This window comes from Thalassophryne amazonica, chromosome 12 (assembly GCF_902500255.1).
Source record: "Thalassophryne amazonica chromosome 12, fThaAma1.1, whole genome shotgun sequence".
In the NCBI taxonomy this organism is placed as follows: Eukaryota; Metazoa; Chordata; class Actinopteri; order Batrachoidiformes; family Batrachoididae; genus Thalassophryne; species Thalassophryne amazonica.
In genome coordinates, this window is record NC_047114.1 from 61789953 (window position 1) to 61803361 (window position 13409).

Below are 13409 nucleotides of genomic sequence, written 5' to 3' on the forward strand. Positions count from 1 at the left end.
ATCTGCTGCTCAGACAGTCGTGTTTGTTTGTTGTCCTCCGCTGTTTTGCCAGCAGCCACCTGTGAGACTCTGCGACCGACGGGAACAAAGTGTTCCTTTGACTGGTCGATGTCAGACGCAGACGTTCATTTACTGTGTTGCTTATGCCAATTTTGCAATTTACCCAAGTCTTTACAATCGTATCAACTGCAGGTGTCCTGGGCAGCGACTACATCAATGCCAACTACATCGACGGCTACAGGAAGCAGAACGCCTACATCGCAACCCAGGGTCCGCTGTCGGAAACGTTCGGCGACTTCTGGAGGATGGTGTGGGAGCAGCGTGCCGCCTCTGTGGTCATGATGACACGCCTGGAGGAGAAGTCACGGGTATGAAAGCAGTTGCCTGTTAATCCCCCAGTGTTACCATCGGCTGCGCTGCCACATACTCATGTAGTTAACAAAAGTCCAATTCTGTCTTGTGAACTTTGTGGACATAATATTCTTCCAGATTAAGTAGTACACTTCATCACAAATACAAATCTGGAAGGAAACATTAGGCCCCATAAAAAAAAACCATTAGTTTATCATCCTTGACATCAGAAAAAAGTGATGAGGGTGGGCCATGGAGCTGTATATAAGAACTAGAGATCGCAGTCCCAATGCTGCACACTAAACGAAAACGTCCCTTCATGTACAGCGACATGACATCTCCTAACCGGGCAAAATATTGATGAAGTACCCAGATGTTAATGCACTTTCAATGGAGATTCGCAACTGAACACACTCAGAAAAATGCTCGCAAAATACGTGTTAAAATGTCATTTTGACCTGGACATCGAGCCAGTAAAATTAAATTGGATTAAATTATGTCAGGAAAGTATTAAACTTACTCTGACACTCACACATTCCCAAATATTAGTGTTGAAAGTTACACGGATCTGCGCTGTTCAAGCTGCTGAGCTGAGCTGCTGTTCTGTTCAATGCATCGCAGCTCCTAAAAACATTACAATACATTTATATGCATATTATATTTTTACACAATTATCCTTTATTGACCGAGTTTCATTCATGAAGTCAGTGGTGTGGGTACACATCTCTGTGTGTGGGTGTGACTGTGAGCAGCACAGCGCGGGTCATTATAATCTCATTATTTTAAGGTGCACATTTAAAAAAAAAATCCCCAGTCTTGTCAAACAATTTTAATCACTAATGACAAGTATTTTAATTAGACATTGGTCTAGCAGTGGAAAATATCAACTAGATATAAGTGAAGAGTTAATGGTCCGTGTCATCGGGCGACACAGGTACGGCAGGAAACATACAGCTGTTTATCATCCAAATATCACGGACAAAGTGACAAGAAGAACCAAAACCACTTACTTACGGAAGGAAATATTGTCTCCCTTGTTCCTCCGTTTGTGGCTTTGCCAATATGCGCAGCTTTCCGGCATATTCCACCTTTTTCTTGACGAAACTAAGTGAACTTCTATGCACGCAAATCACTAACTTGCCCGGAATTAAAATGGCGATCGCGCCCACTTTTTGGCACACATTTTTTTTTTTACTTTTTTATATTTTTCTTTGAAACCGAGAACAAACATCCATACATCCATCCATCCATCCATCCATCCATTTTCTTCCGCTTTATCCGGAGTCGGGTCGCGGGGGCAGCAGCTCAAGCAAAGCCGCCCAGACCTCCCGATCCACACACACCTCCCCCAGCTCCTCCGGGGGAACCCCAAGGCGTTCCCAAGCCAGCAGAGAGATGTAATCCTGCCAGCGTGTCCTGGTTCTTCCCCGGGGCCTCCTCCCAATGGGACGAGAACAAACAATAAAGTGAAATTTTGAAGTTGGGAAATGAAACTTCCCTTTGTAGTATGCCAGAAGTATCCTACTAAAAAATCTCACGGCTCGGTGTCACCGGCCAAATGGTTCCCACTAAAAATCGGTCCCCCGCTGCCATCTCTGCGCATGTGTCATTTTGGAGCGTCAGCAGTAATTCACAGATTAACACCTCATGTCTGCTTGAAACTGCACTCCAGTCATCTACGATGGATATCTGAACCTTTTGTACAACAATCATTTCCACATAAATTCAGCATTATTTCATAATAAAAGATCGGGGAGCGATCAAAGCGCACGTCTGAGTCTGACTCTCTGAGTCTGATTCTCTACACCCAAAGTGATCAAAGGGAATAATGACGTTATGGTTTGCTGTCAGAGTTCCACATTAAATATCAGATGACAAAGTAAAACCTCTTAAATCATTCTAAAGTCAGTTTTAAGCAGAAACGAGGCGATAATCGGTGAATTGCTGCTGATGCTCTGAAATCACACATGCGCAGTGAAGGCAGGTGGAATCGATTTTTAGGGGGGAAGCGTTCGATCGCCGACACTGGCTTGGTAAACTTTGGCCGTCTTCGGCCTAAGCATACTCACCACCTAGTGGACGTGTCGGTTCTTGCACCAGTTGTACCTCCGTCAATGAAATTCTGCAAAAAAAACTAAAAAATAAAATTGGTGCAGGCCAATTTTGGCATGCAGGCAGGGATGATAAACTAATAGTTTTTATGGTGCCTTATTGCTGCACACTCAGTTGTCACATTTGCACAGTTAACACATGCTTTTCAGTCAAAAAATTATTCAGGTTTGCAAATCGCATTGGGCCTCATGCCCTCATTTTTTTTTTTTTTTTTTACTTTTCTAAAATTTCTCAACCTTTTAAATCACCTTGTTTGAGCATGCCAGGCCAGATTCAGCAAATCCTCATACATTATGAAAATACATAAACGGTGTGTGTAAACATAATAAATCAAATAAAATCAAATCAGTTTTATTTATATAGCGCCAAATCATAATAAACAGTTGCCCCAAGGTGCTTTATATTGTAAGGCAAGGCCATACAATAATTACGGAAAAACCCCAACGGTCAAAACGACCCCCTGTGAGCAAGCACTTGGCAACAGTGGGAAGGAAAAACTCCCTTTTAACAGGAAGAAACCTCCAGCAGAACCAGGCTCAGGGAGGGGCAGTCTTCTGCTGGGACTGGTTGGGGCTGAGGGAGAGAACCAGGAAAAAGACATGCTGTGGAGGGGAGCAGAGATCAATCACTAATGATTAAATGCAGAGTGGTGCATACAGAGCAAAAAGAGAAAGAAACACTCAGTGCATCATGGGAACCCCCCAGCAGTCTAAGTCTATAGCAGCATAACTAAGGGATGGTTCAGGGTCACCTGATCCAGCCCTAACTATAAGCTTTAGCAAAAAGGAACGTTTTAAGCCTAATCTTAAAAGTAGAGAGGGTGTCTGTCTCCCTGATCTGAATTGGGAGCTGGTTCCACAGGAGAGGAGCCTGAAAGCTGAAGGCTCTGCCTCCCATTGTACTCTTACAAACCCTAGGAACTACAAGTAAGCCTGCAGTCTGAGAGTGAAGCGCTCTATTGGGGTGATATGGTACTACGAGGTCCCTAAGATAAGATGGGACCTGATTATTCAAAACCTTATAAGTAAGAAGAAGAATTTTAAATTCTATTCTAGAATTAACAGGAAGCCAATGAAGAGAGGTCAAACACAGGTCAAACAGAGGTCAAACAAGAGGGAAACATGTATAAAGTGAATAAAATTGGTCCTAGCACAGAACCTTGTGGAACTCCATAATTAACCTTAGTCTGTGAAGAAGATACCCATTTACATGAACAAATTGTAATCTATTAGATAAATATGATTCAAACCACCGCAGCGCAGTGCCTTTAATACCTATGGCATGCTCTAATCTCTGTAATAAAATTTTATGGTCAACAGTATCAAAAGCAGCACTGAGGTCTAACAGAACAAGCACAGAAATTAGTCCACTGTCTGAGGCCATAAGAAGATCATTTGTAACCTTCACTAATGCTGTTTCTGTACTATGATGAATTCTAAAACCTGACTGAAACTCTTCAAATACAACCCCTGGCAAAAATTATGGAATCACCGGCCTCAGAGGATGTTCATTCAGTTGTTTAATTTTGTAGAAAAAAAGCAGATCACAGACATGACACAAAACTAAAGTCATTTCAAATGGCAACTTTCTGGCTTTAAGAAACACTATAAGAAATCAAGAAAAAAAGATTGTGGCAGTCAGTAACGGTTACTTTTTTAGACCAAGCAGAGGAAAAAATATGGAATCACTCAATTCTGAGGAAAAAATTATGGAATCACCCTGTAAATTTTCATCCCCCAAATTAATACCTGCATCAAATCAGATCTGCTCATTGACATTGACCCTATGCCATGACATTGACCCTATGTGTCTTTTGCAAGGAATGTTTTTGCAGTTTTTGCTCTATGGCAAGATGCATTATCATCTTGAAAAATGATTTCATCATCCCCAAACATCCTTTCAATTGTCCAAAATATCAACATAAACTTGTGCATTTATTGATGATGTAATGACAGCCATCTCCCCAGTGCCTTTACCTGACATGCAGCCCCATATCATCAATGACTGTGGAAATTTACATGTTCTCTTCAGGCAGTCATCTTTATAAATCTCATTGGAAAGGCACCAAACAAAAGTTCCAGCATCATCACCTTGCCCAATGCAGATTCGAGATTCATCACTGAATATGACTTTCATCCAGTCATCCACAGTCCACAATTGCTTTTCCTTAGCCCATTGTAACCTTGTTTTTTCTGTTTAGGTGTTAATGATGCCTTTCGTTTAGCTTTTCTGTATGTAAATCCCATTTCCTTTAGGCGGTTTCTTACAGTTCGGTCACAGACGTTGACTCCAGTTTCCTCCCATTTGTTCCTCATTTGTTTTGTTGTACATTTTTCGATTTTTGAGACATATTGCTTTAAGTTTTCTGTCTTGATGCTTTGATGTCTTCCTTGGTATACCAGTATGTTTGCCTTTAACAACCTTCCCATGTTGTTTGTATTTGGTCCAGAGTTTAGACACAGCTGACTGTGAACAACCAACATCTTTTGCAACATTGCGTGATGATTTACTCTCTTTTAAGAGTTTGATAATCCTCTCCTTTGTTTCAATTGACATCTCTCATGTTGGAGCCATGATTCATGTCAGTGCGCTTGGTGCAACAGCTCTCCAAGGTGTGTTCACTCCTTTTTAGATGCAGACTAATGAGCAGATCTGATATGATGCAGGTGTTAGTTTTGGGGATGAAAATTTACAGGGTGATTCCATAATTTTTTCCTCAGAATTGAGTGATTCCATATTTTGTTCCGCTGCTTGGTCTAAAAAAGTAACCGTTACTGACTGCCACAATCTGTTTTTCTTGAGTTCTTTTAGTGTTTCTTAAAGCCAGAAAGTTGCCATTTGAAATGACTTTAGTTTTGTGTCATGTCTGTGATCTGCTTTTTTTCTACAAAATTAAACAACTGAATGAACATCCTCAGAGGCCGGTGATTCCATAATTTTTGCCAGGGGTTGTAGACCATTCCTCTGCAGATGATCAGTTAGCTGTTTTACAACTACCCTTTCAAGAATTTTTGAGAGAAAAGGAAGGTTGGAGATTGGCCTATAATTAGCTAAGATAGCTGGGTCAAGTGATGGCTTTTTAAGTAATGGTTTAATTACTGCCACCTTAAAAGCCTGTGGTACATAGCCAACTAATAAAGATAGAATGATCATATTTAAGATCAAAGCATTAATTAATGGTAGGGCTTCCTTGAGCAGCCTGGTAGGAATGGGGTCTAATAGACATGTTGATGGTTTGGAGGAAGTAACTAATGAAAATAACTCAGACAGAACAATCGGAGAGAAAGAGTCTAACCAAATACCTGCATCACTGAAAGCAGCCAAAGAGAACGATATGTCTTTGGGATGGTTATGAGTAATTTTTTCTCTAATAGTTAAAATTTTATTAGCAAAGAATGTCATGAAATCATTACTAATTAAAGTTAAAGGAATACTTGGCTCAATAGAGCTCTGACTCTTTGTCAGCCTGGCTACAGTGCTGAAAAGAAACCTGGGGTTGTTCTTATTTTCTTCAATTAGTGATGAGTAGTAAGATGTCCTAGTTTTACGGAGGGCTTTTTTATAGAGCAACAGACTCTTTTTCCAGACTAAGTGAAGATCTTCTAAATTAGTGAGACGCCATTTCCTCTCCAACTTACGGGTTATCTGCTTTAAGCTACGAGTTTGTGAATTATACCACGGAGTCAGGCACGTCTGATTTAAGGCTCTCTTTTTCAGAGGAGCTACAGCATCCAAAGTTGTCTTCACACTATTGTCAAAGTTGTCTTCACACTTCACACTCGTCAAACTATTGACGAGTTTAGGTAGCTACTCTGCACTGTGTTGGTATATGGCATTAGAGAACATAAAGAAGGAATCATATCCTTAAACCTAGTTACAGCGCTTTCTGAAAGACTTCTAGTGTAATGAAACTTATTCCCCACTGCTGGGTAGTCCATCAGAGTAAATGTAAATGTTATTAAGAAATGATCAGACAGAAGGGAGTTTTCAGGGAATACTGTTAAGTCTTCAATTTCCATACCATAAGTCAGAACAAGATCTAAGATATGATTAAAGTGGTGGGTGGACTCATTTACATTTTGAGCAAAGCCAATTGAGTCTAATAATATATTAAATGCAGTGTTGAGGCTGTCATTCTCAGCATCTGTGTGGATGTTAAAATCGCCCACTATAATTATCTTATCTGAGCTAAGCACTAAGTCAGACAAAAGGTCTGAAAATTCACAGAGAAACTCACAGTAACGACCAGGTGGACGATAGATAATAACAAATAAAACTGTTTTTTTGGGACTTCCAATTTGGATGGACAAGACTAAGAGTCAAGCTTTCAAATGAATTAAAGCTCTGTCTGGGTTTTTTGATTAATTAATAAGCTGGAATGGAAGATTGCTGCTAATCCTCCGCCTCGGCCCGTGCTACGAGCGTTCTGGCAGTTAGTGTGACTCGGTGGTGTTGACTCATTTAAACTAACATATTCATCCTGCTGTAACCAGGTTTCTGTAAGGCAGAATAAATCAATATGTTGATCAATTATTATATCATTTACTAACAGGGACTTAGAAGAGAGAGACCTAATGTTTAATAGACCACATTTAACTGTTTTAGTCTGTGGTGCAGTTGAAGGTGCTATATTATTTTTTTCTTTTTGAGTTTTTATGCTTAAATAGATTTTTACTGGTTATTGGTGGTCTGGGAGCAGGCACCGTCTCTATGGGGATGGGGTAATGAGGGGATGGCAGGGGGAGAGAAGCTGCAGAGAGGTGTGTAAGACTACAACTCTGCTTCCTGGTCCCAACCCTGGATAGTCACGGTTTGGAGGATTTAATAAAATTGGCCAGATTTCTAGAAATGAGAGCTGCTCCATCCAAAGTGGGATGGATGCCATCTCTCCTAACAAGACCAGGTTTTCCCCAGAAGCTTTGCCAATTATCTATGAAGCCCACCTCATTTTTAAATGCTACCTGTCTGTAAACACCTGGTGTCTTTATGAGGATTATAAATTAGCATACAGCTACAGACATCACATAAAGTGATCTAATCTATTACATCCTGATACCCTCATGAAATGTAGTAGATTTTGGTGATGGTATCATGAAATAATAGATCACAAACAGTGGTGTTTCACAGACCCACAGTTAGGGATAAGTATTGATAAGATTTTATCGATATGCATGTGCAGTGAAGGCAGGGCGGGCTGATTTTTAGGGGGGGGGCCGTTCGGTCGGCGACACCGATTATGGTTAGGGTTAGACAACCCCATCAGGAAAATGTACTATGTTTCGTGATCATGACCTAATAGCATGAGACTGGGCTGAGTATAACCCCGTCTCCATATACGAGGTCTATTAGAAAAGTATCCGACCTTAATATTTTTTTCAAAAACCATATGGATTTGAATCACATGTGATTGCGTCAGCCAAGCTTGAACCTTCGTGCGCATGCGTGAGTTTTTTCACGCCTGTCGGTTGCGTCATTCGCCTGTGAGCAGGCTTTGAGTGAGGAGTGGTCCACCCCTCTCGTCGTTTTTTTCATTGTTTAGGAATGGCACAGAGACTGCCGCTTTGCTTGATCAAAAGTTTTTCAGAAACTGTGAGGGACATCAAAGTGGACACCATTCGAGAAATTCAGATGGTTTTTGGTGAAAATTTTATGAGCTTCAAAGAGACTACGGAATGTTACTGTCGCTTTAAGGACGGCCCAGAGTGACTGGTGGTGCGCCACGCTCCAAAGCTGCCATTGACAGTCTGAGCGACCATTTCATTTCTAAATGGATGGCTGTATGGATCCGTGACCATCGTGTGCAATTTCTCTGGTTATCACAAGAGCTGGACATCAACCATTTTCCGGCAGATTTCACTTTTAACAGGAGATTTTGTCATGGAAAGCCGAGCGGAGGCTTTGCTACTGGAACGAGACAAAACCACCTCCGTTTTGGTCTCACAGGACGGCTTTGAGATGGCGTTCAGAGAGCTGTCGGTTGTTTTTCCATCGAGTGATTATCCGAGAAATTGTGGATGTGCCTGGACATGCCAGAACATGTCTCGTGAGGCTTCATCACGGCGTTGCTTTGCACCATGCGGCACCGCCGCGACGCGCAAAGCCTCTGCTCCTCTTTCCATGACAAAAACTCCTGTAACAGTGGAATGTGCCCTTCATTTCCAAACTGGACGCTGTGTTTTATCCGGGAGGTCATCTGGCTAGCACAGGAATTGTGAAAAGATCAGCACTTTTTCGGCACATTGAGACAGACGTGCGGAGGAATTCCGCGCGTAGCGGCAGTGCTGCATGGCGCAAAGCAACGCCGTGATGAAGCCTCACAGAACATGTTCTGGCATGTCCAGGCACATCCACAATTTCTCGGATAATCACTTGATGGAAAAACCACCGACAGCTGTCTGAACGCCATCTCAAAGCTGTCCTGTGAGACCAAAACGGAGGTGGTTTTGTCTCGCTCCAGTAGCGAATCCATTGTGACGCGCGAAGCCTCCGCTCGGCTTTCCATGACAAAATCTCTTGTTAAAAGTGAAATCTGCGGGAAAATGGTTGATGTCCAGCTCTTGTGATAACCAGAGAAATGGCACACGATGGTCACGGATCCAGACAGCCATCCGTTTAGAAATGAAATGGTCGCTCAGCCTGTCGATGGCGGCTTCAGAGCACGGCGCACCACCAGTCACTCTGGGCCATCCTTAAAACGACAATAACACTTCGTAATCTCTTTGAAGCCCATAAAATTTTCACCAAAAACCATCTGAATTTCTCGAATGGTGTCCACTTTGATGTCCCTCACAGTTTCTGAAAAAATTTTGATCAAGCAAAGCGGCAGTCTCTGAGCCATTCCTAAACAATGAAAAAAACGATGAGAGGAGTGGTCCACCCCTCTCATCGTTTTTATGATACTTTTCTAATAGACCTCGTATGTTCAAGGTGTCCAAGCAGGACAGAGAGGAACTTTACAGGTTTAGAGATCAGTACCCTGCAGTCAGAGTTCCACATACGAGTAGAAGTGGTTGTAATTTTTAACTTGCTAAACAGTGGCTTCGTAGTTGGCACTGTTACCTCACAGCAAGAAGGAGCCAGAATTGCTTTCTGTGCTGAGTTTGCGTGGGTTCCCTCTGGGTGCTCCTGGTTCCTCCCACTTCCACAGACATTTTTCGATGAATTGGTGAATCATCATTGTTGAAACTGACCGTAGGTGTGAATGTGAATGTGTTTGTCTGTATGTGCTGTCACTGTGATAGATTGTTGAACTGTCCAGGGTGTACCCCATCTCTTGCCCAAAATAGGTTTGGAAAATGAATGAATGAATAAACAGTGGGATTAATGGATGTGCCAGCAACAGGGAAATAATATAAAGTACCATTAATGCCATTTGACCCAAGAGGCTCAGACTCAGTTGTTAAAATAAGAACGTAATTAGGTGTGACATGGAAATGGATTAAAAAGTATAGCCGCTGCAAATAATGGAGGACTGCCATGGAACCGGGTAATGGGGAAGTCTACGTCACAGAGATGATTGAAAGAATACGACAGCAGGGTCTGTCCCATGAGATTTGCTACGCTTGCGTATCCCTGTTGTGAACCTAATAAAGGAACATCTTATATTGCATGAATATCATTATGCAATATGAAGTATTTAGAATTTGATGACAATTCAAATTGTCAACATCAAAGTAAATACAACATGTCATTTATGTAGGATTTTCAAACTAAAACTGCTTGTACAATCAATTACAGAAAGCATAGGCATAGACAAACTACATGATTCCTCCTAGAGGTCTGGACAACTCAGACATGTTGTACATCCCTTTGAAATCATAATATAAAATAAAATTGATGAAAGCAACAAGCAGGAAGTGATGTCACATTTGCTGGAGTTGGCTATAACGGTGCTGTTGAGGTGTAGTTACATGTGGTTTGTGGATACATGCTCGGCAACCTCAAACTAGTGAGCGCGTTGACATGGAGCCCACATACAACCTGTTGCTGTGACATTCTACCAACAAGCATGACAGCTGTTCTTTGTATTATTCAGACATAACTGTGCCATCGTTATAATTTGCATCAAGATTATCTTCAGTTTGTTTAATGGTACAATAACCTGGATTTAAAAAAAAAAACAAATTTCAAAAGGACAAGATACACATGAATGAACCAAACTGCAAAACAACCATAAGAAGTACACTCTTGGCACAAAAAGAGAAGCTCTTCAGAGTTACCAGTACTCAGTGAGTCACCATCCATATCAAAATACAGTTACAAGAAAATTTATGTGAATCCTTGAGCTGTCGTGGTCCTTCAGACCTTTTTTGCCCCCCAGACCCCACAACTACAGTCCTCGTAACCCCTGCCATTTTAAGCATTTTTCGTTATTTGCCTCTCACATGCCTGGAAAGTCCTCAGTGTCTCATTTAGGTCCTTCAGACTTTATTTCAGTAAATGCTTCTGGGGAGCATTAGCATGGCTAAAAAAAACTTCATGACTAGTCACTGACTGACCTCATGTGCTGTCAAGATGCGCCTTGCCTTTTACTTTAGCATTCCCAGATTCAGTGTCAACTCAACATTTAGCATTTCCTGATCTCCTCTTTCTCTTTGTTTATTTTATTTTCTTTATTTTAAATTGAGACAAACAAAAAGTTACACAAAAACCTTACAGAGGATAACAAAAACAACATGATGAAAAACAGGTTAATATCCTCTGCTGTAGCTCCAGGAAGTGTTCAACATTTGACATTTCCTGTTTCACTGTGGGCTCAAAATTTTGCACTTCCTTTTTCAGTGTCAACATGCTACTGAATTACCGCGAGATCCCACGAGATCTCTATTGTCAATCCGGGAAGTGTTGATCCAGGAAGTGTTTCAACATTTGACATTTCCTATTTCATTGTGGAGTCAAAATTTGGCACTTCCTGTTTGGGACTCCCTGTACCATGAGCGAGATTGTATTGCATTATGCGTCTCAATTGTGAAATTACTTTTTCTTTTTTTTTTTTAGGGTTCTGTATCTAAAAATTTCTAACGAACTAACTTCTAATTTCATTGTGAAAACTAATATTTATATCATGACATAAATGAAATACGTAATAAGGTAGTAGATTGGTGATGCAAAATGCAAATTTTGCACTATGCACAATGTTTTCTTTCACAGCCACAGAAGCCCATAACTTCTATAGAGTTGTCTGGGAGTCTTGGTGGCTTTCCTCACTAGTTTCCTTGGTGCTCGGACACTCAAGTTATTTGAAAACCGCCTCTTCCATACAGATTTACCATAGAGTCATACTGTTTGTATTTTGTAATAATTGATGTAAATTAATTCTGAAACATATTCATTGACTTGGAAATGTTCACTTAATCATCCCCTGGCTTGTCTGAAGAAAAATGGCTGTAAAAGTGATTATTTACTTGTGTTACATTAAAGGCTGCAATTGCTTATGCATCATTTTGGCATGTACATTTTTATTTTACTTACATCATGTTGTAGACATTAGTTATCACTGTGAGTTTATTTTGAGAAAGTTTTATATATTGAACCCTGAAATTAAAAAAATAAGAAATAACGCAATGCTAAAATACCCTCAGCCATATGAGCATGTAATCAATGAAAAGGTGTGTAGAAAGAATGTGACCTTTTGACACCTTAGAATAGGTCAAGTTTACTCATCTTTGAACCTGTCCAAGGTCTGTGTCCCAAGAATGCTCCCTATGAATTTGAAGACCCTGGCAGTAATAGGACTGGAGTTATGCTGAGCACAGACAGACGGATGCACAGTCATCGCAATACCCGATGGCCATATATTGGCCTTGGGTAAAAATGAAAACTTGATTTTGTTTCTAAATTAAGATGTACTATAGTTTAAGGGTTCACATACTTTTTTATTGTCACTGTATCTTGTGCTTTACCTAATGGAAAATTTTTACTGCTGGCTGAAAGTTTGCTCAATACTTTAGTCCCAGTGATTCTGTAAGTTACAGTCCTATGAGCTGTGTGCTGTCACAGTTTGTAATATAAATGCTGCTTTACATGTATAATTCCATCTACTAATCCCATCTGACAGCAGAATTAGAAGTGATGCTGACGATGGTGGCAGTAATAAGGATGTTCTTGCTTCCACGTAGATAAAGTGCGACCAGTACTGGCCAAGCCGAGGCACGGAGACTTATGGGATGATCCAGGTCACCCTACTGGACACTATGGAACTTGCCACATTCTGTGTCCGCACATTTTCCCCTACACAAGGTAAAGTGAGTCTTTTTCTGCAAGGCTTCTGTTCCTCCAGTACCCACCCTTTACTCATCACTCTGTCGGTTTCTTTATTAAATTACTGTCATATCCAGTGAAAAATGTTTGATCTCCGAGTTCACAGTTAGGGAGCGGTAGCAACAGGAGTAATCATAAATTAAAATTGTCACTCAGCGAGTTGTGCATGTGGGACGGACGAGGAGAATAGATTACTCTGGGCTTCATGGAGTGTTTAAACCAGGCCAGCCTCCGTCAGGCGCTGAGATTTGATCACTGTAGGAAGCGGAGCGGTTTCTCACGCCGCACAGCTAATCTAAGGCCGTTCTGGACTTGCGTGTCTCTGTGGCCTACTTACATGCAGAAACTAGGCCATCTGCGCTTCTAACTGTAGCACTACTTCTCCAAATTTTTTGTTGATTTGTTGTGAAATGTGGGGTTGGGATACATGTCATAGATCAGATAACAGCATGAAATCTTCTGCAGATTAAGTCAATACAGGAAAAATAAATGTATGGGATCCAACGAGACTATCTTAACATGCACTACATGGACAAAAATTTTAAATGGATGATATAAAAACCTCCTTGGGCAAACTTTAGGCAGATATCAGGTAAAGTTTCCCAAGAGCAAAACAAGAAAGTCAATTTCAGAAATCATTTTCAACTGGTTCAAATAAAAAACTTGGTGGAGTTGTTTAAGTCTAA

General features: G+C 40.9%; 1 protein-coding gene across 1 annotated transcript in view; it reads left to right on the forward strand.

Annotated features, from left to right (window-relative positions):
- LOC117521254 (receptor-type tyrosine-protein phosphatase delta-like) overlaps positions 1 to 13409 on the forward strand; it is a 188489-nt gene that overhangs the window by 151683 nt on the left and 23397 nt on the right. The window contains 2 exon segments of the mRNA XM_034182585.1: positions 193 to 368; positions 12582 to 12702. Coding sequence (XP_034038476.1) covers positions 193 to 368; positions 12582 to 12702 — 297 coding nt within the window.